The 26,702-nt window shown below is 43.8% G+C and overlaps 1 protein-coding gene across 1 annotated transcript in view; it reads right to left on the bottom strand.

Moving 5' to 3' along the window:
* Positions 1–26,702, bottom strand: part of antxr2a (ANTXR cell adhesion molecule 2a) — an 81,657-nt gene that overhangs the window by 28,958 nt on the left and 25,997 nt on the right. The window contains exons 11-16 of the mRNA XM_005921981.3: positions 18,815–18,893; positions 18,314–18,409; positions 13,294–13,344; positions 11,196–11,285; positions 9,597–9,764; positions 9,161–9,241 (exon numbers count right to left, since the gene is read on the bottom strand). Coding sequence (XP_005922043.1) covers positions 9,161–9,241; positions 9,597–9,764; positions 11,196–11,285; positions 13,294–13,344; positions 18,314–18,409; positions 18,815–18,893 — 565 coding nt within the window. The remainder of the gene's footprint in view (positions 1–9,160; positions 9,242–9,596; positions 9,765–11,195; positions 11,286–13,293; positions 13,345–18,313; positions 18,410–18,814; positions 18,894–26,702) is intronic.

Raw genomic sequence — 26,702 nt, forward strand, 5'->3', positions numbered from 1 at the left:
CACACACACACACACACACACACACACACACACACACACACACACGAGGGCCCCCTCTTCGGTAATCCTGTTACCAGCCAGGTCGTGAACGAGGATGTGCTGGGATGCTGGGGAGGGGGGGGATTAACATGGCGGTCATTATCAAATTTACAGCCAGTCACACGGACATCTGCCCTACTTTTCCTCGGTTAATGTAAAAAGAACTAATCTGGTTAAGAGAGCGCGGGCGCGGCTCGTAAATCGGCGGCACTCCGCCGTAGTTAAAGCTGTCACTTCTCTTGTGGGGGAGCGGCGGCTGAATGGAGCTGTCAGCTGGCTACTTGTTAGGGCTAACAAGGCCGTCCACTGATAGGACTAATGAGGCCCAGGGCCCGGCGCTACCCCACGCAGCCCACACCGCCACTACTTCAGCTGCATTCTCTGCTATATAATGCACACAAGGAGAAAGGACAGAGGGCGAGCTTAAATTTCAGTTACAAATGAATGTAAAATTCAGAAAGTGGATACATTCTTTCCACTTTTCATCGGCAGATTTTTTTAAAAACATCTGATTATTTTTATTTGATTTTTCTTACATATCACTTTTTTAAAAAGACAGGGTTTGGATTTGAGAAAAATATTATTTGTACACAAGAAACACGTGCAAGCTCTGCAGACTGTTGACACGTCTGCAACACTGTGACTTTAAACAACATCTAAATGCTGGAAAACAGCAAAAACTGAAGCTTTTTCTTCTCTTGCGCTCTTGTGGTCGCTCTCTTGAGCGGTAGATTTTCTGTAATCCACTGTTACTAATTCCTGTAATTCCTTCTGATTAAAAAGAAATTATCGGTCACAGGTAAGCGCCCAAGCCGATCTGCAAAATGCCCATTAGGTTTTGTATTAACGGCTTTAAACCCCCTTTGAAAGTATGTGTAGGAGGACTGACGACAAAGCAGCCGTGATGAGAAACTGAGAAAACCTGACAGAGTTTACAAACTCAACAAAAAAACTAAAGCACTTGCAGATTTCCCTGAAATGTTACATTTCACCGTGTTGGCCAGTTACAACATGTCGCCTGTTGTCCGTCTCCTTCTTGAGCGAAGCCCACACAGCACATACGCAGTGTGATGAAGAACAACCCGCGCTTCTCTCTTAGCAGAGCAAAAAGCCCCTGAATTAATGCCTTCATCCTCAAACTGAAGGGATCATTTTAACAGTAGCTGGGGGTTAAACTTCAAGCATGAGCAACATTTGCAGCTTTGTTTTTCAGAGTCAACTCCAGCCCTGTTCGATAAAGCATAGTCTCTTCTCCCAACGCTTCATTATTTGTGACGCCTTGGTTTAATTCCAATTACCCCTGTTAATTAGGAAATCTCATGCTCTCTGATCTCGAGGTTTGTTTCAACTTAATGTCATTTGCCAGGTTGTTTACTTTCGATTAAAGCCTTTTATTGTGAAATTAAGTGTTACATTTGCTTCAGCGAGGCATTTGTCCGTGTGACGGTAAACATCCTGACTGATGTCAACATGCAGGAGTCCTCCCACGTGCATCACCTCGCGTTGCGCTGCTATCGACTCTTTCTTTAGGCATTTGTTAGCGCCGCATTAGCATTTAGGTACCAAATTATTCCTTTCACCAGCTGTGGAGAGAGCGAAACGGCCTTCTCCAGCGCCGAAACCCTACAAGGATGTGTCATGTTTTGGCTTCTATCAGGCATTTATTTTTACACCGAACGATACAGTTTGACGGCTTTATTAGTTTCAAGAAAGATGTTCTCACCATATTCAATGTGGCATTGTAATGCAACGAGACAAAAGCAAGGAAAGCGTGAAAGGATGAGTATGTGTGCATCTGTTTGTGTGGGTTTCTTTTTTTTATATTCAACAAATGTTTGCTCTGCTTTACATACTGAGACGAAGCGACAAAAGATGCAAAGAAAGAAGCTGCTGACGGAAGAATAAACGGTTTGTTGAGAGAGTTTTCAGACATGCTCGGAGGAGTTTTAAAGTTTATCCTCTTTCACAGTATTGTTTTTATTCCCTGTATTGTATAAATGGATCACTGTGCATCTCTCAAGCCCTAACCAGCCTCCTAGTTTCCAGTGCAACTCACAGGTTTGACTTGTTTTTTCACAGGTTTAAATTTGATTGGACAATTAAATCTCAGTGGTATTCAGTCGTAGTCTACAACTGGAGGTATTACTACAAGTCATTTTCACATTAGTACATTAATAATATTTCTCTATAGGCTCACCAAGCCCACCACATGTAGCTGTTCATTGTTTTAAATCATACATGTTCAGTCGAATGTAACATGTTAGACACCAACACATATTGTAAATCAGCGGTGCCCAACCTTTATTGTGCCACGGACCGGTTCATGTCCGACAATATTTTCACGGACCGGCCTTTAAGGTGTCGCGAATAAATACAACAAAATAAAACTAGTACCGGTACCGAAAAAAAAGAAGATTTATTCATAACACACGTGAAAAGACCCAGGAAAACAGAGTTAACGATAAAAACCATGAATTTCACACCCGAGCCTCGACCCTCGTGGCCCGGTACCAAACGACTCCCGGACTGGCCCAGGGGTTGGGGTCCGCTGTTGTAAATGAACTGGCATATCTTTGTGAATCATCTTAATCTTAGCTGTGGTCATGAACTCTGGTTAAAAGGATGAAACAGTTTCATTTTCTTTAGATCTGCAGACTCAGTGAAAGCTGCAAGTGTACGACACTGGTCGAGAACTACATTAGGACATCGAATTTGACGGATTACAGATGAACAGAACATCACAATAAAACTCAACTCAACATTTTTTTATGTTTTGTGCGTTTTCTCTGGATGACTTGCAGCCATGGAGAGAGAGCCTGGTGTATCAGAATAGTTCAGTCCACTTTATATTTATAGATTTTAAATAACCTTACAAAGCATTTCTTACATGTTAAGACTCACTTCCTGTCTGTAATCTGCTAGTTTTTGTTTTGCATCACTGGAAAAGGGTTGACACTGAACCATTTCTCCATTCATGGTTTGCCTTGGCACTGAGGCTCTGCCACAATATTAGGTTAGTTAATATTCTGAGTTTTCACCTCAGTTTTGCTGATGCACTGAGCAACTCTTCCAAGGACATTAGCAATTTTCTTTCAAAACAACCAAAAATGTGTTGTAAACGATCACTACTACTACTAAAGAAATTAATGGAGTCCCTGCTTTGGCGAACATATTGCCAGAAACAAAGTAATGGTACAACTTATTTAAGAAAATGCCTCCATAAACCTCCCAGTGCTCGTCAGACAGATGATGATATGATGAAAGCGTTTCTGAAGATTGTAAACATATTGGACTTTTTTCCGCCATCAGTCGTTCACTCCTTCCACCATCTGCCATTGAGAAAAACTCTGAGAGAAACTTGAGCTCCATTTGCACTGGAAGAACATTTCCCGCAAAATGTGACCTCGTGGCTCGCGATGTAAAAATGCAGTGCAGAGGCCAGAAACAGGCTGCCAATCCTCTCAGCCACGGCCGTGTTTGTTTGCAGTAATTATGATCATGTCTCTGTAATTACTGATGACTTACTGATGTTAAAGGCTTAAATACTGAAAATGAAAAGCAAAAATCGTACTCCACTGTTTGCCTCGGCTCTATTTTAGGAAACAATAGCGTCGCATCTTAACTGATAAAAGACGATAAACACAAACAGAAAAACACGAGGGCACAACACTGAGCTGCTGAGAATGGAGAACATAAAATGAAGCGTGTATTGCTGTGACCTCCGTGCACCGCGCTCTCTCGCATGCCTGGCAAGCAGACTGTCACCCCTGCCCCGAGTGGCCCTCGGCTCGAGATGGTCCTTTTTAATTGTTTTTACACCTCCCTTTAACGTCCATCGCTTCCTCCCCCTCCTTCCCAAGCAGGTCTGAGAAGTCGCTCGGCTCACAGTCACTTAATTAAATGCCGTCCACAACTCGATCAATGGTTGTTAAATAAAGACACTGATGCTGTCAGAGAAACAAGCACAAGCAGGGAGAGGGACCCACAACCCAGCTGAGGAAGGAGGATTCGTGGGCTCCTTTTGTACCATCCCTGTAGTTTGTTGTTATGCTTTGACTTTGATCTATTCTCCTTTTCTTTAGCTGAGGGAGAATAATCCCCTGATTGGATTTAGCATCTCTAACTATTTAGTTTAAAGGTATAAAACTTGATAAAAACGCAGAACCTTTGCAGAGGTTGGGATAAAATGACATCAGGAGATGGATGTGGGAGGAAACACAAGGCTTCTGTTTCTCTTCTGTGTCCTCTCTCTACCCCTGGGATCAGAACCCATCACCTCGTTAAACTACCATTTCAACGTTCAAGAAGGGAGATTCCCCACCTCCCCACAAAGAAGTAAGTTTTTTCCAATAGCAATAGCGTCAGCTAATACTATTAACCTCCGCATACACCAGCACACTCAGCCCACACATCCCCCTGGTGAGGAACAGATGAGCCTGAGAGGAACAAATGGAAATTCAACTGTAAATCCTCACGGACTCACAAGAACTCAAAACGCCTTTTTTCTCCGTTTTTTTCTCCTGCGTTTTGATCTGCAGGAGGATGAGGAGGGTTTAATGTATGGTGATGCACAATGTTTGGACATTTTGTAAACAGCTGTTTTTAGAAAACAATACCTAGAATTCAGAGGTAGGCGTTGGAAAATGCAGAAAGAAATGCGTGCACGCACACCGCCGCCTCTTCAAAAAGAGCCTGAGAGATCATCAGAATAAGGCCAACCTCCCTCTCTCCCGCCCTCCCCTTCTCTCTCTGCCACCTTCCTCTACCTGCTGTCCCCAGTCGATCCCCGGCAAAACTTGGCGGCAGATGTTGCTGTGCTAAGTTGGCTCTGAAGTGCCTCCCCGGCTCCCTGGTCTCACCGACAACACAGTCAAACCGCATTAGATCTCTTTATTTGTGCCTGGGGCAAGTTCGGCACTGCAGCTGTGTCCACCCCCACTCTACCTTTGGTGTTGAAGGCCCTCGGGCGCTAAATGTGAGACCACAAAAAAAAGGGAAAAAAAATTGTTTCACTCTCATTTTCTGTCTCTCTTCTGCATCTGCTGACAATCCAGCGGTCTGGCTCCGGGCGGCAGCACTGAGGGAGGGAGGGGGAGACACAAAAGGAGACTGCTGGGAAAGAGAAGGGGGAGGGATGGAAGCATGGAGAGGAGCGAGGGGGTAGCACGGACACCCGAGTCCCCGTGCAGAACAGATGTCTGCGACAACCTGCTTCCTTACACCTGTACGAGTCCTTGTAACCCTGCGGAAGCAGCGCGTTGAAAAATTCATGACCCTGGAGGTTTCCTGTCCGCCTTCAAAGACCGCTACCCTCCTTCCCTCGTCCCCTCCCTCTGCCGCCGCCGCTCTCCTCTCTCTGTCACTGTCTGCTCTGCCATCTACACCTAACCTGTCACTGGACAGTTCAGACACCTCACACTTTGATGAATCTGTTCAGAATGATATCACACGTGTCTCAGCGGGGCCAGGCTGGAGAAGCACAACAACAGCAGCGCGTACGGATTCGAAATAAGCTCTCTAACAACTAATGAATGTCAAATATGAGATATCTGCCATGATAACATAGATGCATGGAAGCTCCCAAAGCATTTCCACTCTAATCAAAAGGCAACATGTGACACCAGCGCCAGTTTTATCATAGAGATTGGAAAAATACTAAAATGGAAAATGAAATGTAAAACCACAAATCGAGATAAACAATCAGGTCTAGGCTCCATTTCTTTCCTCACATGTTCCAGACATGATGTAGTCTCACTAGTGGAAATACTCTGGTTTAGGAGTATCATTAAGTCATTAAATCATTCAGGATGTCTGACCTGTAAGGATCCCAAGTCCCAAAAACTCTGAGAATTTGTGTCGTTAACAAAAGATTCTCAAAAAACTAGTTTCAGAGTTAGAAAGTGAATCAAATCAGCTGAACGGTTCATTGGATTTCATATTTGTGGATGGAATCAAGGATGAAAGATTGATTGAATCTTACGAAACTCACATGAAATCAATTACATGTTAGCAACACAGCTGAAATTCAACTGTGAGCCAGTAGGCGATTTAAAATAATCATCTCCAAAATGCGATTAGGTTTCAAAACACCTTCCACTGCTTCTCAGTTGAGACATTACTTCAAACACACTTCGTGGCCCTCTGTTTGATATCTCTCCCGCGTCCTGTGTGTACGATGTTGATCACAGACTTAATGTGGACGCAGTGATCGGCATGAGAATGAAGCGAGACTTCAGCAGCAGCAGCCTTCCCTCCTCCGGCCGACGTGCTTTGACATAACTTGTGTACTCACTGGTGGGCTTCACTCTGTTTCCAAACAGTTTGCTCAGAGCGACAGAGGTGACCCCTTGTGTGGGAATATCAGTCATCTTCTACACAGCTGGAGCAGCCGTGATGTTTCCACGTTCAGACAGTTGGATGAATACCGGGCAGGGGAATTCCTGTCACTTCACGAAAACCCTGTACTGCAGGTAAATATGCACGTTTAGTCTCATCATGAAGCCTTTCAACAAACTCAAAGAGCATCAGCCTATTTAACAAACTTTTAACAATTTATTTTGTCACTTCACATCATACTTGAGTTGTTTACGCTCCTGTAGAGAATAACTGGTTGATGCTCAGTCGCTTAGGAAGGCAAACAGGTTTGAAACAGATCACGAGACCTCTAATTGACTTCCACCGATGTTCATTTTATGTCTTGACTAACTTGGTTAAAAGGTTGTCACTTTAAAAAGTCCAGATTACACGTTACTACAGCTCCCAGCACCTCAAGGTGTCGCAAATCCTAAAACTGAGCTCTATAATGTTCTATATTGATCCATCACTGATGTATCAACAGCAATGGTTGAACTCAGTACTCTGTATCGTATCTCAGTATCTTCACTGTGACACTGAGGTACACCACACTGTACAAATGAGCAAAAATTTTAATTGGCTACTGGTCGTCATGACAATGACAAACATGAAAGGAGAGAGTGTGGTTACTGCTGAGTTGAGAGACTTGCATATATAACTACAGCTCAAAAAATCTAATATGTATAAAACAGGTGAAAAATGTGGAAAAAATCTTCTGTTTTTAAATAGAAAGAGAAACGAAATCTATGAAGAAGAGCGTCCAAATGTTCACATTACTACAGTCAGCCTATACCACATTAGATCTGCATAATTCACTGTTTCAAACAACCTGTTTAAACTCCCTTCCTCCTCTTTTCAAGCAGTGCTTTTCTCTGATTGGCTGCCCCTCTCAACAATAAAGTTTGATCAGCAGGTGGGTGGAGCTTCTGCGCTCACAATCAGAACTGCATGTCTGAGATGACCATATTAGGGTCATCTGGGCTTACTGACATCCTGCAGTACATAAACTGATTTTAGTCCATACTTTAACCAAGTTAACATGAGCGTCCAAAGTCGTACCAGAATGATGGATCATAAGAATATCTGCTAATGTAAAGTAAGACTGTAAGACTCTATATTAATACAAACATCTCACATCTCTTAAAAACAAAAGCTGGAATTAAAAAACAATTAAAATCAGCATTGGCTCAGAAACATCAGTGTCTGCATGGCTTTAAAATACTTTCATTCAAATTTTGGCGACACACGTCGCAGTGAGATTCTGATGAATTTTAACCACTATATCTAAACATCTTCTAAAATGTGATCTGTCACATCACTACTCACTGGAACTATGAGAGTTGTTATCTATTTTTACCAGTGCATCTTCTGGCATTCTGAAATTTGCTAAACAGCACTGTGACACCCCGAGTAGCAACTGGCAGGCTCACAGCTGGCCCACTGGCTCGGGTTTTTTCCATGTTGCAAAACACGACTCCACTTGAGAGATTTGCAGCCTGACATCATTCTCTAAACTACTAAAAGCTTGGATGGTTCCTGCTCTCTAACCTCTGTGAAGAGGAAGATGCACAGAAGTTGGAGACAACAGGGAAATAATGTATGTGCACCATACAGGTGCAGATTTTTTGGCCCATTCGCCTGCACAGCTTGTGCCCGTGAAGCACCGTCCTTTGGAAAGCGATGAGAGTTTGGAAGAGTCCGCGCATTTCTCTTTCAAGATTCACATTTGGTTTTCCCCTGGCAGTTTTAATACTAATACATTTCTGCTGTGTAATGTTAAAAAGGAGACTGATGGGGAATTTCTAAAATTACCTCACAGACTTCAGAAGAAGAAGCCCAGGAAAAGCCAAGGACGTGTTTGTGGGCCACAGTAATATAGCTGCTCCACTTGTCTGCAACTTGATTCTAATCTCACCATTAATTATGACATTTGGCATACAGCACAGCGAGCACAGCAGATTGTATTGTGTTTGGATTGTAGTCAGCAATTAAAATATATAAAAATATATAAAAACATCTGGTTAACTGACTTAGCAGCGGTTTCTGTGCAGTGTTCTTTCTTAACCGCCTGTGTGCCGATTTGTGGAGTCGATTTGTTTCCTCTTCTTTTACACTGGTTGAAAAACACACACCACCAAACCCAGAGCATAACCATATTAGGTCATCCCTGTCACGCTTCCTTCTGTGAGTATCTGCAGCTGCAGCTCACATTGGCTCCCTTAGGTAACAACAACACAAGGCACAACTTGTGCCAGCAGCTTCCTCTGCCGAGAGGAGCTGCGATACAATACAACAACAAAACAATGAGCTCTTAAGTGTAACTGCGGTGACTTTAAAGATTTGGAGGGATAAAAGTATTCCTATTAAGGCATAGAGGGGATTAGGGACTTCATGGAATGGTTACAGGAACATTTACCACTTAAAAAAAGAAAAAGAAGAACATCCACGCTGCTGACTACTGCAGGATATTTTCTATTTTTGCTCCTGTGTACTATAAAACTGCACTGATGACCACTGATGAGACTTTGACTCACTGCCTCAAGCTGTTGGTTTGTGCAACTAAAAAGCAGCACTGCACAATCTTTGCACACGTGTACACTTCACTCTCGGTATGACTTCCTCCTGCATAATTCACCAATCGCAAATGAGTTTGTATTTTTGGCTAATATGCAAATATTTTGTTTCCATTAGAGCAAATTACCGGTGCTGAGAAGCTTCGAGTTTGTTTTAGGTTTGAGAAGAACATCAGGGATGAATTTTGACTTACCTGGTCTTCTGATGTGGGTCGCATGAGGGACACTCGGTCGTACTGCCGCCGCATCAAAGCCCACAAAGCATCGAGACGACCCTGATGAAGCACAGAAACGGAACTGTGTCGGTTGTCTTTATTTACGTAATCTTGTGTAGATTTTCAAAACCAGTGTTTCTACAGACTGATCTTTAAGGTAACGCACAAAGCATTAGACATCCATGGATGCCGTTTTCCACCGTAGATGCCAGTCGTGGCCTCTTAAATGAATATTCGACCATTCTCTATTTAACCATTTAACACAATTTAGAGATTTTCACATGAGTGTAATTTGCTGGATGAACCTTGGAGAACTAGTAAATGGGCCTTTAAGCTGAGACTTTTCCTATCAGTATCATTTAGAAGTACCCAAAGTAGGAAAAGAAAAATCCTAAAGTCAGTCAGTAACTCTCACCTTGATAGGAGTGTACCATTTGTTCTCGGGTGGATGGTTGGGAGCGGGCTTTGGAGTGGGCCGTTTGATCATTGGCTCCTCTACATCCTGTGGTATGGACACTTTGGCATTCTTTGCTTTCTCCAGCCGGGCCCCCTCCTCAGTAGAGCCTTTTTCCCCCCAGCGCACCTTGAACACGAAAATAGAAACGTTAAATGAGGGCAATTAAGCAGTTAAACACCTGATTGGTCCATCAGTCTGAGAAAAACTACAGGAAATAAGATTAGAGATGCTGTGAGGACTGTCTGTGATCACTACAGCAGTGTGTCAGCGTGATGAGCCTGGCCAAACACCTCTATCTGTGACCAACTTTAGCTTCAGCACCACAGCTTCAGTAAAAGATCTGTACGTGTTGGAAAAATCACTCTGATTCTTTTATCAATAAGGACGTTTACATTTGGTATAATGTGTTATTGTGTGTGTGTGTGCGTGTTGGGGGGGTGTCAGCGTGTGAAAGCAAGCCTGTGTGTTAAGTAAAGCTGTCCTGCTTTTTAATTGAATTCATCACATCTGTTACAAGGAGGAGATAAAAAAAGGAAAAAACCCACCGTCACATGAATGGGGTGAGGTGATTAATTAGCAACACAGTTTTCAAGCTGTAGGTTAAGCCGTGACAATATAGAACAGCTTTTCAGAATCATCTCTGGGATACATCGCCGGCCTGCCGCATCATCAGGAAAAGAGAAAGGCTGCCATGAATAAAAGATACGTTGTCACCTCAATAATTGTTTGAAATGCTGGCAGCGGCAAAGCGGCGGAGGTGGTTTTCTCAGCATGACGTCTTAAATGTGGATGCGGAGGAGAGGACGGGTTGGTCTTTACAAGCAACTCGTTATCTATCAGTGGGGTGACGGCGGGGAGGGAGTGGGGGCTTCAGATGTGGAGACGCGCCTGTCGACGGGAATCAACACGCTAGTGGAAGAACAGAGAAAGGTAACAGCCAGGATTGGATCTCAGCAACACTCTGGGGGGGAAAGTCAAGAGGTAGGAGCTCCCCGAGGATGCTGGGAAATCCCTGCCATGCCACCAACTTCCTCGGGGCTAAGTAGGAAGGAGGGGGAGGGGCAGCTCGCTTTTAAACCTGAATTCCCTTCGGAGGAGGCGGATAACAAAGCGAGCTGCCAAGGTCTGGAAGTTGAGACGGGGGAAGCAGAGAGGAGAGGTGGGTATGTCAAGTTGACAGCAGCACTCAATCTTTCATCCCGGCTGCGACTTGATCCAATCAGCCCTCGACGGCCAAGGACGAGATGGCAGGGCCTGTCATGTCGGAGGCATCAGTGGGCTGACGAGGACAGCGGCCCGGCCGGTCAGTCAGCCAGTCAGTCGCTCGGTCGGTCGGTGGGTTTCTCCTCCTGATTCCTGCGTAACTCAACAAAGTTCCCGCCTCGCAGAAAAGACTGAACATGATGATGCAAGTTTACGGGACCACACATATGTGTCATTTCCTGCTGTCTGCATTTTGACCTTTGGGATATTTCAGCTATTTTTGCTTGTTTCGTTCAGCTTTTCACTAAGAAAGAACGGAAGCAGCATGTTGGCCAATAGTTTTGAGTTTCTGACCTCCATCCGACTGATCCCTCCGACTCCTCTTCCTCCGTAGTACGAGGCATCCACAGTTGGCCACTTCTTCTTGGGCAGCGGCTCAGGCTCCTAAGAAATAAACACAGAAAACAAAACCAGGAAACACATAGTTGTGTGTCAAATAAGAGTGTGTGCAAGTTTTCTTTCTATATTTATATGTATGGCATTAATCAGAGTCACTGTAATGACAAAGAGGAGGTAGTGCAATGATGTGTTTGCTATTGTTCTATTTTCTTTCGTCCATATTTGTCCCTGCACACCAGAACAACATTTCCTTTCATCGGGAAGATGTCACTTTGTCAGGAAGGAAGGGAAACGTAGGCCTTACTCCTGGCTACGTTTAAGTGCAGAGGGGAAACCGTTCATATCGCTCCGCTGACGTTTACAGTTCCATCTGCCGCAAACTGAAAATGCTGCAGTGGGATGGGATCAACTACCACACAGGGTAAAGCTTTCAGAAGCATTTACACTGTAATCCTGTGCCCTGCAGAAAAAAACTCAACAAAACTGTAGCATCATGTTAACGTGTTTGGCAAAAATTCAGCCAATGATAAGCCAGATATTTAAATGTCTACTTTACGCTACAATGTTTCTGGAAACAAACTAAACTCAGGCGGGTTTTCTGCTATAAATTTGTTCGTATTTAACAAAATAAATGCGCAGACATTCGTTTTTGACTCTCTGAACTAACACAGCCCTCAACGCGTCTGTGCTCTCTGCTCATATTAAGTCATTTTTGGCTTTTTAAGGAACTTATTTCAACATTGCACTCAACAACAAACACATCCTCCCTAACAAAGTAGGGGTGACGTGGGCTGCGAGTTTGAGACCCCCGTTCTGGGGGGGGGAAAGTCAAGAGGTAGTAGCTCCCTGAGGATGCTGGGAAATTTAGTGTAACGCTTTACAAGCAGTACGGTATTTTACTTTGCTTTTAAAAACCTGCAAATGATTTTCACCAAGGAGGTTGAGTAACTCCATCGGCAACTCTCTGATTGTCTAAACCAGGGGTGGGGAACTCCAGGCCTCGAGGGTCGGTGTCCCTGCAGGTTTTAGATGTGTCCTTGATCCAACACAGCTGATTTAAATGGTTAAACGACCTCCTCAACAAGTCCTGAAGTTCTCCAGAGGTCTGGTAATGAACTAATCATGTGATTCAGGTGTGTTGACCCAGGGTGAGATCTAAAACCTGCAGCACACCGGCCCTCGAGGCCTGGAGTTCCCACCCCTGCTCTAAATGTTATAGACAAGTTAAAATGGCGAGGCTTGGTCCAGCTTAGGGTGATTAAGTATCACAAAATGACCCGGATCCACTCATCCGTCTGGATACAGAGATTCAGTTCAGGAATGGTGTGAAAATTTAGATTTTACACAGTGAAATCTAAAATATTAGACCTCGGCTACATACTTTGATATTGACTGTTTCCCTCTGGAATTTAATTAACTAAAATAATCAGTTAAACCTTAAAATCTTTTTCTGTTAATGAATCTCGTATTGCAGAAGACGCTTTTTGATTCAGTCTTTTACGATAATCGTTAGTCAGTGAAGACAAAAGGTGTATCACAAGCACCAACTTTTCTAAAGTTATTTTTTGAAGGAACTGCTCGACACGTTGGGAAATATGCAAACTGACTTCATTTCATCATGAGAAGAAACAAGCTCCATCACTCTCATGTCTGTGTGCAGAGCTGGAGCTGGGATTACTCTAGTTTAGCAGAAAGACTGAAATCACGGGGCAAACAGCGAGCACGCCTCTGTCCAAAGTTCAAAAATCCATCTACCAGCTCACTAATTAAAATGTGATCTTGTTTATATGATCTGTACACAAACAAATGTAAAAGGGACACGTTATGGTTTTAGTCTCGCTGAATTGGCTCGAGTTAGATGCCCAATGCAGCGATAACGGCCCTGTGAAATTCTCAGAGAGACGCTCAATAATCCTGATTCTCAAAATGTGCAAAGTTTCCCTGAAATTTCAGTGCTGCACCACTCTGAGCTCTGGAACCTCCTCTGACTCCCATTTTCTTCTTTTGCACCGCACAGATTTTCAAACCTGAAAATAAAACAATTGTGACTCACGGGCGGTGGAGGGCGAGATGGTGGAGGCGGCGGCGGCGGGTCCTTGATGACCTGGATAAACAGAAGAAGCAAAAGAGCGTCAGCACAGCCCGTCAGGAGACGCATTGGGACACGCACAAACACACGCGCTCAAACCTCATCAAGACGAGCGCAGACAAGGCTGACAGAGGTGATTCGTGACAGGTGACTGAGCCAAACAGAAACATCCCTGAGCTCATCTCACGGTGGAGACGCCGTCGCTGCCAGCCTGTTTTGCAGCAGCGACTGCTGCCCCATCGCGTCACTGACTGCTGATTACAAGGATTCTGCTTGTAAACCAACATCAGGGGCCCCCCGTGCAAAATAAAGAAAAGCTGAAAATCAACTTGTTGACAGGGGAGTCTTTGGGGCGAGCGCCGCTGCCCGTTTAGCTCTTAATTAATTGGATGGGGTTCAGTGCTTCCAAGCAATCCCCCCAATCATAAAGTCCTAAGGAGTTAATTAGCTCCAATGAGATACAGAGGAGGAGGCTTGGGCTCAGCTCCAAGCCCCGTCTGAAGGGAAGATGAGTGGCGGCAAACACACACAGAAAATACAAGAAAACACACACACGCGCGCCCTCGCCCACATATAACCAGGACACGACTCTCCCAGAGCAGAGTGACCGGCCCAGCGGCATTGTTTGTGACAACACTGGATGAGAGGGCACCTGAGGAGCAGGTTGTCCACAATGTGATTCCACTCAAGGACAAGATGCCTCGGCCGGGTTTTTCAGATGTGCACGGCAAAGCAAAGAGAGGCCTGACAGTGACATTTGTCAGGTGTCAGTCAGACGCTTCACATACTGATGTCCGACTCTTTACCGAAGACGCTTCTGCCACTCACTCACCAAAAACCCATCTGTGAGCGGGCTGGCGCTGGAAAGACCGAGGCGCTTTATTCTTCGGTGTTGTCAGTTGCTGTAGGTCACAGCCGTCACATGAAAACACAGGCCTGCACACTTGCAGTTTATTTATGTTCTTTTTGCATCTTTAATGCTTTTTAATGGTTTTTAACAAGTTTTCTTTTATTTTGTGTATATTTCACAAGGAAACTAAGAGAAAGTCACAATGCAAGTCAAGTTTTACATAGTGAAAAATCATTGAAATGTTATTGGAATTTTGTGGGACATTTATTCAAACCTAAATCCTGATACAAAGGGAAAGGATTCTGTTCACCTCCTCGCCCACTCCCCGCTCCCCACACAGGGGTGGACACAGTAGGTGCCCTATAAATGCAGTGCTTATAATTGCACTAAGGACATATCTCAACCTGAGGTGCGCAGCAAAGTGGAAAGCTGACCTTTGTTCATTAGTCATCAAAGACAGATACCACAGTGTCAGAGATGGTTATGCATTTGCTAAAGTGGTTTCGGAGGGAAAAGGAGCGATGTAATTACGGCATATCATAGATCCTAACAGCTGTTTCATTCACTCTTAAGCTCAGGGACGCTATCACACTCTCTGCTTACTGTTGTCATTAGAATAATGAAAAATAATCAATTAGGGTTAATTAATTCCTTTGTGACACACAACCTGCTGTAAGCAAATCTAGTAAAGGGCTACTGGTGGCCTCGCCATACGCTGATTAACATCATTTCAGCCACACCTTACGTTCACAGGATTATCTCTTTTATTAAGTAATTATGCAGCAGATTTCCTGCACATGTTGTGAGACAAATAAAGCGTCACACAAACGCTCTGCTGCTCTTTCCCAGCTACCTGATGGACAGATGTGAAGAGGAGCAGCGCGGTGGCATAATTAAAAACTAAACCACAGGATATTTCGCCATCTGACACAAGCCCCAGCGGCCCGCCGCCGCAGCCACGACACCGGGGGGAATTGGACCAATCAGAGGCACTCGGGGTATTGTCCCCATATGGCCGTCTCCGTAAACGTCCAACTGGACTTTATAATCTGTTCGTTCCCAACCTTAAGCTCGAACCGTGTCGTGTCAAGCTGTTTTGGGAGGCTTATAACGACGGATCAGTGGCAGGTAGCATATTCGAAAGTTTAAAATTGCTTTAGGTCTTCATCTGCGGAGAAACTGTTTGTACGAGAACAAAACAAATAAAAAATCAACTGAAAGAGAACAAAGACGACAAAAGTTCTGCAAGAACAAGAAATAATTAGAGATTAATAACATATTAAGGACCAAATGAGTCGCAAATGTGTCCAAAAGTGCATCCAATTTAGCAGCGAATAGTTTGTAATTTGGATAAACTGGCAATGTAATTTAAAACGGCATCTCCAATCCTGAATCCTTTGATTTGAACTAAAGGCGATGCCATTCGAGTTTAATTTCCAAACAAATCATAAACAAAGAAATTACCACTCCACAGCTTGTATGACCTCTCTCCTGGCATCGGTCCACGCGGGAGAGAGAAGGGGAGAGAGGGATTGTGGGAAAGAGGTTGGGCATGTGTCTCTGTGTATGTGTATGTGTGTGTCGAGCGTGTGTGCGCGGCCTCATCCCGACTGCTGAAACCTGGCAGACTGGGGGTTTAAATATTAACAAGCCACACATGGCCCTCCTCTTCTGCCGCGTCCCTCGATGGAAGGCAACAGCAGCTCTCTCCACCAAGACAAACACGTCCACCGCCAGACATGCTGCAGGGGGTTTACATTTTAATGCCTTTGTTGGTTTTCCAAAATATGCTTCCATCTCATCCTGGATGGGATCCCTTCAGGTCCACAAAGCCAGGTGACGTCTATCATTTAAGGGCCGGTGCGGGTGAGCGGGAACAGAGGTCCGCCGCGAGGGTCGGCGGAGTAGAGGGTAAATTTGCCTTTATCAGATCTCAATAGAAAAAGGCAGAGACAGAAAAAAGAGGCTGCGCACACCATCTGTAGCCCCTCTCTCATAGCCTCAAACGATAATCTGTTGTGGATTTTTGTAAACGGTTAAGCGGGGGAGACTTTATTTCCAAAGGGGGTGAGGCCAGAGCGAGGTTTTTAAAACAGTACTCTTTTTTTAACCAACTAAACCAAAGTTTCAACTCTGGACAAAAAAGCAAAAATATTTTCTAGTCATAAGTTATGACTTTAAGAGCAGATTTCAGATGAATTAATTAAATGCAGCCTCAAGTTCCACTTTAAAACACCCCGTACACATGGGACTAGAAATGTGGTGACTTGTGGAATTAATGAAGAACCTCCCAACCTCCACAGAGAGAGAAATAAGAAGCACGACCAAGAAACACAAAACTAAAAAAAACTAAAAAACCTTATCTCTAAGCAGAAACGTTTAAGTCATAACCGGCTGTTTCCACTTTTCACACTTTTAGGACCAAAACGAAGGAACAAAAGAACATTTTTGATCATTTTACAGCAGATGTGTGTCTCTGTTTCAACATCCTTTACTCAATTTATGAGGATGAAGCTGAAAAATAATCTGTCCTGTCAAGTTTTTTGTCCGTTTCATATGCGGTATATGTGTGCATTATACACTCAGCCACCTTTGTAATTATATCTATTGAACTGCCTATTAATACAAGTGTTATATCAGCCAATCACATGGCAGCAACTCCAGGAATTAAGGCAGGTAGACATTGACTGTTGTTGGTGGCAGACAGGCACTGCTGGGATTTTCCCACATAACTGTCTCTGGGGTTCACAGATAATGGTCCAAAAATAAGAAAATATCCTTTGAGTAGCAGATCTGTTGATGTTGAGTCATAGGAAGGCAACAGAAAGTCAAATAACCCGTCGTTCCAGCCAAGGTTCACAAGAAGCCGCCTCGTAACGCACGACATGTCAAACCTGCATCGATCGATCCTGCCTGTATCTGCAGTTTGGAGCGGCGGCCTTTTAGTGTCAGCTGAGCTGAGTTTAAAGGTTGCACTGTTGCTGAGCATCTCCGTCTCTTTGTGACGACAGCGTGCTCGTCTCCTCATGGCTGCTTCAAGCACGCCGCGAAGCTCAAATCATCTCCAGCCCATAACAATGAGTCTACTGTCCTCCAAAGGCCTCCACAGTCACCACATCCAGTCGAGCATCTTCACTTTTGTGTTAGTCGGGTGAGGAACAAACAAAAATCAGCAAAAGTATTCACTCTTATTTTTTTGTGAAGTACACGCACAGGCCTCTGGTCTTTAGTGGGCGGGTTTTAAACAGCAAAGGGAGAGCGACAGTAGAGGGACGTTTTATTTAATCCAACTTCTGCCTAATGCAGGTTTAAATAAACAATATTAGCAGCACTGAGGAAGAATAAGAAATATTCATAATAGTGTATCTAGAACATGACTGAATAGATGTGTAAAAGTGTTTTAAGCTGAAGCAGGACATGATGGATTCTAATGCGATAAAACCGCTAAAAGTCTGTGTGATTATTCTGAATCCCTTCAGTCCCCAGGTAGGCCCGACATTAGTCCTAAACAAACAGAGACTCTGGTAACTTTCATGCAATCTGTCACTCACATCTTCCTGCTGCTGGTCTATGTTATTGTTTTTAACAGTCTGTTTGTGTGAAGCGACTTCTCCACATATAGCATGTGCAGCAATCGGCCGCTGGTCTGCAGTGCTCTGCGGTGTTGCTAAACCAGTGTGACTTATCGGTAAGCGGGAGGTGACGAGCTTGAACAGATGTTCGGCACCACTTCCCTTCGGCAAGGCTTGGTGAATAACACCGAGCCTGCCCGTCACCTCTTTGTGCTTTTTAACTGGTGATTAAACTCCATCTTTCACCCAATTTAAGTCAGACTTTACAAGACAGTTTGTGCTTTTTCAAGTGACCTCATCTTTTTCAGCAAGGCGGTGCTGTATGTGCCGCAACAGGATGTTTACAGCTGTCAGAGCAATACGAGGAAAAAAAGTGGGTGATAGGGTTTATCCTCATCAGATTTACAGGACGAGGCAGAACAAAGAGCAACACTTTAGCGTGTTTTCCCCCCACAGTCGAGAACCCGCTCTCATCTCCGCTCAAAGCCAGATTTAATTCATTTATCAGTTTTGGTTGACCAAACATGACTGTGCTGGTTATAGGCGGTGTAGCAGCACTCACCACTTTGCAACACAGAGGCCACAACCACCACATGAGGGCCAGGGCCACGAGGAGGAGCAGCACCAGGAAGACTATCGCCACCACAAAGCCGTCCGACTGAAGGAGAAAAGGAAAAGGCAAAACAGTCACACAGCTGGAAACAACTGGATGCGTCAAAGCTAGAGGAGAAATATTAAAAGTTTGTTAGAAGGAATACGAAATAGAAACAAAGGGGAACACGTGGTCGATAACAGCTAAATCGGAGCAAGCGTATCGTCTTAAAAAAGAGCAGATGTTTCACAAAGTGTCTATAAAACTATGACATTGCTTCATCATATGAGAAACACTGAAAAAAAGGAAGTTCTGCTCAAACATAACAGGAAAACTTGTAACCTTATAGTCAGGCCATGTTTTATGCATCACTTCCTCAGTTATAAAATCAGGAAACGCAGCTTCATGTTATTAAAGGGACTTTAAGTTTAATCTGGAATGTGAAATATCAGAGCTCAGCATTAAACTCACACATGTGGTAGCAGAGATGGTGTGGGCACTCGAGATGAAGGACTTGCCGTTGTTAAGGCTAATGAGAACATCCATTTTCCTGTAAAGGAAAGAGTTTAATTGGTATCAGAGGAAATTAAAGGAAACAGTTCTCCCAAGTTTGTCAGAGAAGAAAAACACGTTTGCATTTCCAGGAAAGTTCACTGTGTTGGAATTTTCGTCAGACAGTGGGGCAAAAAAGTATTTAGTCAGCCACCGATTGTGCAAGTTCCCCCACCTAAAATGATGACAGAGGTCAGTAATTTGCACCAGAGGTACACTTCAACTGTGAGAGACAGAATGTGAAAAAAAAATCCATGAATCCACATGGTAGGATTTGTAAAGAATTTATTCGTAAATCAGGGTGGAAAATAAGTATTTGGTCAATAACAAAAATACAACTCAATACTTTGTAACATAACCTTTGTTGGCAATAACAGAGGTCAAACGTTTACTATAGGTCTTTACCAGGTTTGCACACACAGTAGCTGGTATTTTGGCCCATTCCTCCATGCAGATCTTCTCGAGAGCAGTGATGTTTTGGGGCTGTCGCCGAGCAACACGGACTTTCAACTCCCGCCACAGATTTTCTATGGGGTTGAGGTCTGGAGACTGGCTAGGCCACTCCAGGACTTTCAAATGCTTCTTACGGAGCCACTCCTTTGTTGCCCGGGCGGTGTGTTTTGGATCATTGTCATGTTGGAAGACCCAGCCTCGTTTCATCTTCAAAGTTCTCACTGATGGAAGGAGGTTTTGGCTCAAAATCTCACGATACATGGCCCCATTCATTCTGTCCTTAACACGGATCAGTCGTCCTGTCCCCTTGGCAGAAAAACAGCCCCATAGCATGATGTTTCCACCCCCATGCTTCACAGTAGGTATGGTGTTCTTGGGATGCAACTCAGTATTCTTCTTCCTCCAAACACGACGAGTTGAGTTTATACCAAAAAGTTCTACTTTGGTTTCATCTGACCACATGACATTCTCCCAATCCTCTGCTGTATCATCCATGTGCTCTCTGGCAAACTTCAGACGGGCCTGGACATGCACTGGCTTCAGCAGCGGAACACGTCTGGCACTGCGGGATTTGATTCCCTGCCGTTGTAGTGTGTTACTGATGGTGACCTTTGTTACTTTGGTCCCAGCTCTCTGCAGGTCATTCACCAGGTCCCCCCGTGTGGTTCTGGGATCTTTGCTCACCGTTCTCATGATCATTTTGACCCCACGGGATGAGATCTTGCGTGGAGCCCCAGATCGAGGGAGATTATCAGTGGTCTTGTATGTCTTCCATTTTCTGATGATTGCTCCCACAGTTGATTTTTTCACACCAAGCTGCTTGCCTATTGTAGATTCACTCTTCCCAGTCTGGTGCAGGTCTACAATACTTTTCCTGGTGTCCTTCGAAAGCTCTTTGGTCTTGGCCATGGCGGAGTTTGGAGTCTGACTGTTTGAGGCTGTGGACAGGTGTCTTTTATACAGATGATGAGTTCAAACAGGTGCCATTCATACAGGTAACGAGTGGGGGACAGAAAAGCTTCTTACAGAAGACGTTACAGGTCTGTGAGAGCCAGAGATTTTCCTTGTTTGAGGTGACCAAATACTTATTTTCCACCCTGATTTACGAATAAATTCTTTACAAATCCTACCATGTGGATTCATGGATTTTTTTTTCACATTCTGTCTCTCACAGTTGAAGTGTACCTCTGGTGCAAATTACTGACCTCTGTCATCATTTTAAGTGGGGGAACTTGCACAATCGGTGGCTGACTAAATACTTTTTTGCCCCACTGTATAAAGAAGTCTGCTCAGAGCTGCCGCCCTGCTGGCTGAAGGCTACTGCAGGAGCCCAACTTTGAGTCTGCTCTCCAGATCTTTTTCTGCACGTCACCCCACTCTTTCCCTGGTTTCCTGTCCTCTCTCTCCTCTTCCCTCTCTAATGAAGCCTAAATGCCAAAAATAATTCTAGAAGCTTTTTCTATTTAATTTTCAAATGTAACAAACCATCCCTGTACAAACAGCCTGATCTCTTCAGAAAAACACAGAATGTATCTCAGTTTCTGTACATCCAGTAAAGCTGGAGTAGTTACAATTTAACTGAAGGATGTGAAAAGACATAAAATCATTACATGTAAAGCTTTTGTATCTAATATGAATCAGAGATCCTGCTCAGATTTGCACACATTTTTACTCACGTGTAGTTATACTGGTCATGCATTACTACACCGTAAACAGCACCGTGGTTTGTTTTTAACAAAAACGTGTAATTAATGACTTCAGTGTAATTTTATCACACGGCGAAGCCATCCGGTGAGCCAAACGGGATCATCAAATCTCGCCCCCGAGCCTCATGTTTGACACCGCCGTCTTAGAGGTAGCAGCACTGTTTGGGAAGCTTTAATTGCTTTTTAAGTAACGAGTTGTTGCCAAGCAACATTATTATTTTTACCTGTCTCTCTTCTACCGCGCTACGTGTGTGTGTGTTTAATCAATCTAACAATATGTATTGAGTGTTATTGAAAACAATGTTGTTCTCCCTGATAATACTTTGCTCTGCATCAAGACTTTAAAAATAGAAGAGCTCTATAATTCTATCGTTGCTCTCGCAAATCCTGTTCTCACAAACGCTAATAAGTCCTGGAGTCATGTTAGCACAATGCTCAATAAAGACAACAATCAGAATTAAATAAATGTCCTCAGTGGGAGGAAATCCTGTCATTATCACATAATCATCGTGTGTGGGTGAAGTAACTTGACTGGCAGTAACAAGGCTCCTGAACTCCGAAGACTTATTTAGAGAGAAAAATGCAAAGCCAAAATGGGCGCAATTAAAACCCTAATGATGAACGGCACCGCAATTTCCATATGTCTATTATGCCCAATCCAATTACCGCAGGTTTAATGAGAATTCAGGATATGGAACGAATGAAACGCCTGAAATATTCCCTCCGACACAAAAAGAAAAGAGGCGAGAGAAAGAAGTACGCAGAGCGGTATTGTGTGCGAGGGGCCAGCTGTGAGTGCACGGGAGTGTACAGAGGAGGCCTGCATTAAAAATGGTGCAGTGGAATAATAACAAGAGTGCTCTCTTTGCTGTGGATTTTGCCTCAGGCAGTGCCTTGGGCCACCAATTCTCCTGTGGTTCTGAACAGATGAGCGACCAGACCATGTGTCCTTTACTGCGCCGTCTAAATATTCGAAACTGACTTTTTTGCACCTCACCTTATTTACTGCGCTAAATATTTAAAATACAATGCAGCGACCTTTAAGCAGGATCCGCTCTGACACCTCACCAACTTGTTGATGATCAACTTGTGTTTTCAAATTATCTATTACTTAATAAAGTTATATTTAAAAAAAATAAAATCTTTATTGGATATTTGATGCAGGTCTTTCATATTTAAGCAGCTGGTGCATTTTAGGCAATGCTACAGAGGGCAAAATATTCTATTCATTTATTCTATTCGGTTATGTGTGCTGCAGATACACTGACACTCTTATAGTGACAGTCAGTGAAGGATTACAACGTAGCAAAATAACAAAATAATAAGTAAATGTAATGCTCTTTTAGTTTTAGATCAGCGGTCCCCAACCAACGGGCCGAGTCGTTTTGTACCGGGCCGCCAGAGTTGAGAGTCGGGTGTGAAATTTATGGTTTTCAGGGTTTTTAATCGTTATTTTTTTATCGTTTTTATCATTAACTCTGTTTCCCTGGGTCTTTTCCCATGTGTTATGAATAAATCTTCTTTTTTTGGTTTTATTTTGTTGTATTTATCCGCGACACCTTACGCTGACAGATTAACTTTGCAATTCGAGGAAAATGTGGGAGAAGTTTTCAGAAATCATTAACAGGGAACTAAGAAACGCTCTGGTACTGCTGGGAAGGCTTTACTTGACCTGTTTCAGGTTCCTTTAAACTGTTAGTAATGTGCTACATGTCTTTAAACCTACACAAAGAAAAAGGTCTTTTTTTGACTGAAAATGAATGAATGGTAACTTTAAGAGTTGAAAACTGAAGATTTTGAATGAGAATCCGTTTGCTTCCATCAGGAAGCATCACTGGAAACGCTGCACGCCTCCGTAGCTCGGCGAAAATGTTCTAGGTCCCTGCATGTTAACTAAGCGCTCGCACTGAATGGATGAGGGGAGAGGCTAATTTAGCTGACACCATCAATCCGTGATAATGGTGGGCAGGTTGTTAATCAAGCTGGAGGTGTGGACCCCGCAGTGTGTAGGGGGGAAAGCTCCCAAGCGAGTTACACTGACGAAACCACTTCTCCCTCGGTCGACAACGCCGGACATCTTTAACGCACCACAACCCAACCATAGTGAGCGAGGCCTTTTTTCTCCTCCCTCTCTGAGACACTGACTGCTAATTTACCAAGTTACTGTTGAGTAGGCAGAATGTGCTCTGACACAGAGACATAAGTCATAGATCCTCTTCTCTTTTACACACTTTTATTTCCATGAAGACGACCAAAAGAATATAGTAATTGCGTGGCCAAATCTATTAAAGTGTTGCTCTAATGATTAGTCACTCTGCTGCTCGCAGAATATCAATCTATGGCTTTTTCGTTAGTCAGTTGTAAAGTTTATTTTAAAAATGTTTAAATGCAATACTAGCAATTTGATTATGGAGAGGGGGGGTTAAAAGGTTTAAAAGAATTTAAAGAGGCAACCCAGTAACTGAATAATTGAAAACAGAGCAGGCTGTCATTTAACTTTTCCACAGTAAAAGCCAATGAGTGACACTGAGGAGAGAGCTGCAGCTGCTGGTGGGTCTGTAGTTATGTTTGAATAAATGGGAGCTGAAAGGGCAGACTGTCACAGGGCCGAGGGATCGCTCAAAAACAGACACCGCTTCCCAGGGACACCGGTTGAACGGCCGAAGGCTCCTTCCCGCCGCAGACCTCTGGCTCCGCATTGGAAAAAGTTTGTCCCCAGGCTCGCTATAATTCATCAGAAGGTAGGCCTTCTGTGACGCTAAGCTTTGGTGATGCGATGCAGCTGGAGCGGCTGACAATGGTGATGCTAATGGCTTTCAAACTTCCCTTAAAGATGTGAAAATTGAGGAGGGTGAATAATTTACAGCAGAGCATATGTGGGGCCTGTCACCCGGCATCCAGGAATCATCAGTCTGTATGTGTTTGTGTGGCAGAAGTTCTGAAGCTCAGTTGATGGGAGGGATCGCCTCACGAAGCCTGGACAGCAGATGAGAGAATGTGGTCCAGACGAGACAACCGCTATTGCTCTAAAAATTGGCTCCCCGTACAAAATTGGAATATTGACCGGCTTCTTATAACCAATAATCCAATTAGGAGATAATACCAACTGAGAGCACTTCTGATTGGTACTTTCAGCTCCATGTACATTCCCTCTCGTGGATGGATCTTATTAAGAGACAGGAAACAGGGTTCGCCGCTATTCTAGTCTAGAAAACGTGGCAAAAAGATCCCCAAAGTCATGTAGGAAAGGGATCTGTTTACCCATCGTTGAAGATCAAAGGTTGGACAGATTTACTGAGACAGTCAAAAAGGCTTTTAGAGAAATCTGCATTAGATTAAGGGAATATAAAATATTCTACCAATTTTACAGTTAATCAGAAACACCAAGAAAAAAGGTTAAAAGAAAGCCCAAACTCCTGGACAAACCTGACTAATGGAGACGTAAAGCAGAGATGGGTGACATATGTGCACTCGCACCAGGTGACCTGCATCTACAACAGGTTTGAGTGAATTTGAACAGAGAGCATTGGCGCTGTTAAGTATAAAGTGCCCTGGGCTGCTCGATGAGGTTGGTCAGGTCCAGATCCAGATTCAGATCATGTTACAACCAATCAACAGACACGAAGCAGGCCTGTGCCGCAACATGAAGGGATATTCAGACAATAGGACATTTCAATCAAAACATCTTGATACCCCCCGGGGAGCACACGGGGTGACGGTGTTCTCTGCAGCAGCACGTCTTATTTATCCACCAGCATATCAGCGTCACTGCACCTGCTGTGTAAAGCAGCTGTCACCTCCCTCTTCAGGTATTTTTTTTGTTTCCACCATTACTGTGAGAACACTTCGTGAGGAGCCCCAGTGGGGTGTGCGGGGTCTCCTAATGGGGATGCGCATGGAGGGCTGGAGGAGGGAGCATAGAGTGTCAGCAGATGCCAGAGTTTCAAGCCTGATGCCACAGCTGTCAGCACAGATGACGCCTCTGCCGTGAGTGCTCCCGCACAGCTCGATGACCGGGAACGCTCTGATTCCTGGACGCCAAAGCTAGATGTGGTGCCGTGTGCCCCGGGACCCCAGCGGGACAAGAAGCCGCAGCTGAGGACCTCAACTCAGTCGACTGCTGTATCTGAAATATGTTCCCCAGCAACTTATATCTGTGAGGCAAAAACAAAAATTCAAGCAGTGCTCGCGAGGACAAGGCCCCATGTGTAACAAAACATGGCTGGAAAGGGGGGAAAGGATTGTGCGATGAAATGACAATTCTTCTCCGGCTGAGTAGAGCCGTGTTAAAGGAGCATCCTTTGCGGCGGCAGTGGTGATGGAGCAGAAGCAGACAGATGGAAGGAGACGGAAGTTTCTGGGCTCTGGAGTTCCACGCAGGTGGTCCGGGGTGCAGGGATTGTCACTGCATGGTGAATTATTTAAATGGAGAGCACGGAAAAGGGAACGGCTGCATCTGTCGCACATCCTTTTAAAGCCCCTCCAGCAGATGTGTTTACTCACCACCCGTACCAGCTAACTACTTAATGGGTCATCATCGGCAGCCAAGAGTTAATTAAGCAGGCCTTTTGCAAATGGCGGGTACGTAACATCAGTGTCAGCTCAGGTCCTATCAGGTGCTGGAGACCTGTGATGTAGGGCGTCCGCTTCATCTTTTTACAGGCTGAACCAAAACATTGTGTTTGGCTGCCCTGAGCTCGACTCAGGAGAAAGAACCTGGACAAAGTCCAGCAGACGCTTTGAAATGCTGAGAAATCCTCAAGGCTTCTCAAAACTCTATAAAAATATAAAATATATGCATGACTTCACAACTTTATCTGTGCAGTAAAAAATTACAGACGTGTCAAATGACCTTTCTAAAATTCTTAAGAAACCTTTTCAACTTCAGGCTCCTTCCTCTGTTCAGTTATTGCAGTGCTAAAATAATCAGACAATAAATAACCAGCTCTAATTATGATCTAATATCATTTTATTTTATGCAAAATGGCCAAAATGATCTTTCAAATTTCCAAAATATAAGAATTTATGTTTTCTTTTATATTAAAATCACTGAATTCTTCCCGGTTGAAGAGATTTAAAGGTACCTAACCATATAATCTGGGATTTTTGTGGCATTCAACTGAGAAAACAAGGATGAATCTATTAAATCCATCAAATAACGACTTGATAGATTTATCCACAATCAAAACAACTGATAGTTATATAGTGATGTAAATGATCTTTTTTCTCCCTTATAAAAACATGAAAAGATCTTTTTAGACTTTATAGATTGAAAATAAAACAGAAAAATAACCAATTCCATGTACAAGCAGTAAAACAAACACTGAGGGTTGTTTAAATGCATGCTTCTGTACTGACAGGTCTGCAACCAAAAAACTGCATAGGATATTTTGACTGTCTTATAGATTTTTACTCGCTGAAACCAGGAAAAATATTTTTAAAATTCCATCTTGTAGGGTCTACCTTACAATATAAAGCGCCTTGAGGCGAGTGTTGTTGTGATTTGCTGCTATTTAAATAAAATTGAACTGAATCTCGATAGATTTCCTTGCAAAACTCATGCTTTTAGTGTAATTAAGCGCATAGTTTCCCTTAAACTGAAATCTGGTATCTATACTTGAGTCAAAGTATAGATACCGGGGGGGGGG

This window comes from Haplochromis burtoni, unplaced genomic scaffold (genome assembly GCF_018398535.1).
Source record: "Haplochromis burtoni strain Fernald_Lab_line unplaced genomic scaffold, NCSU_Asbu1 Contig_43, whole genome shotgun sequence".
NCBI lineage: Eukaryota > Metazoa > Chordata > Actinopteri > Cichliformes > Cichlidae > Haplochromis > Haplochromis burtoni.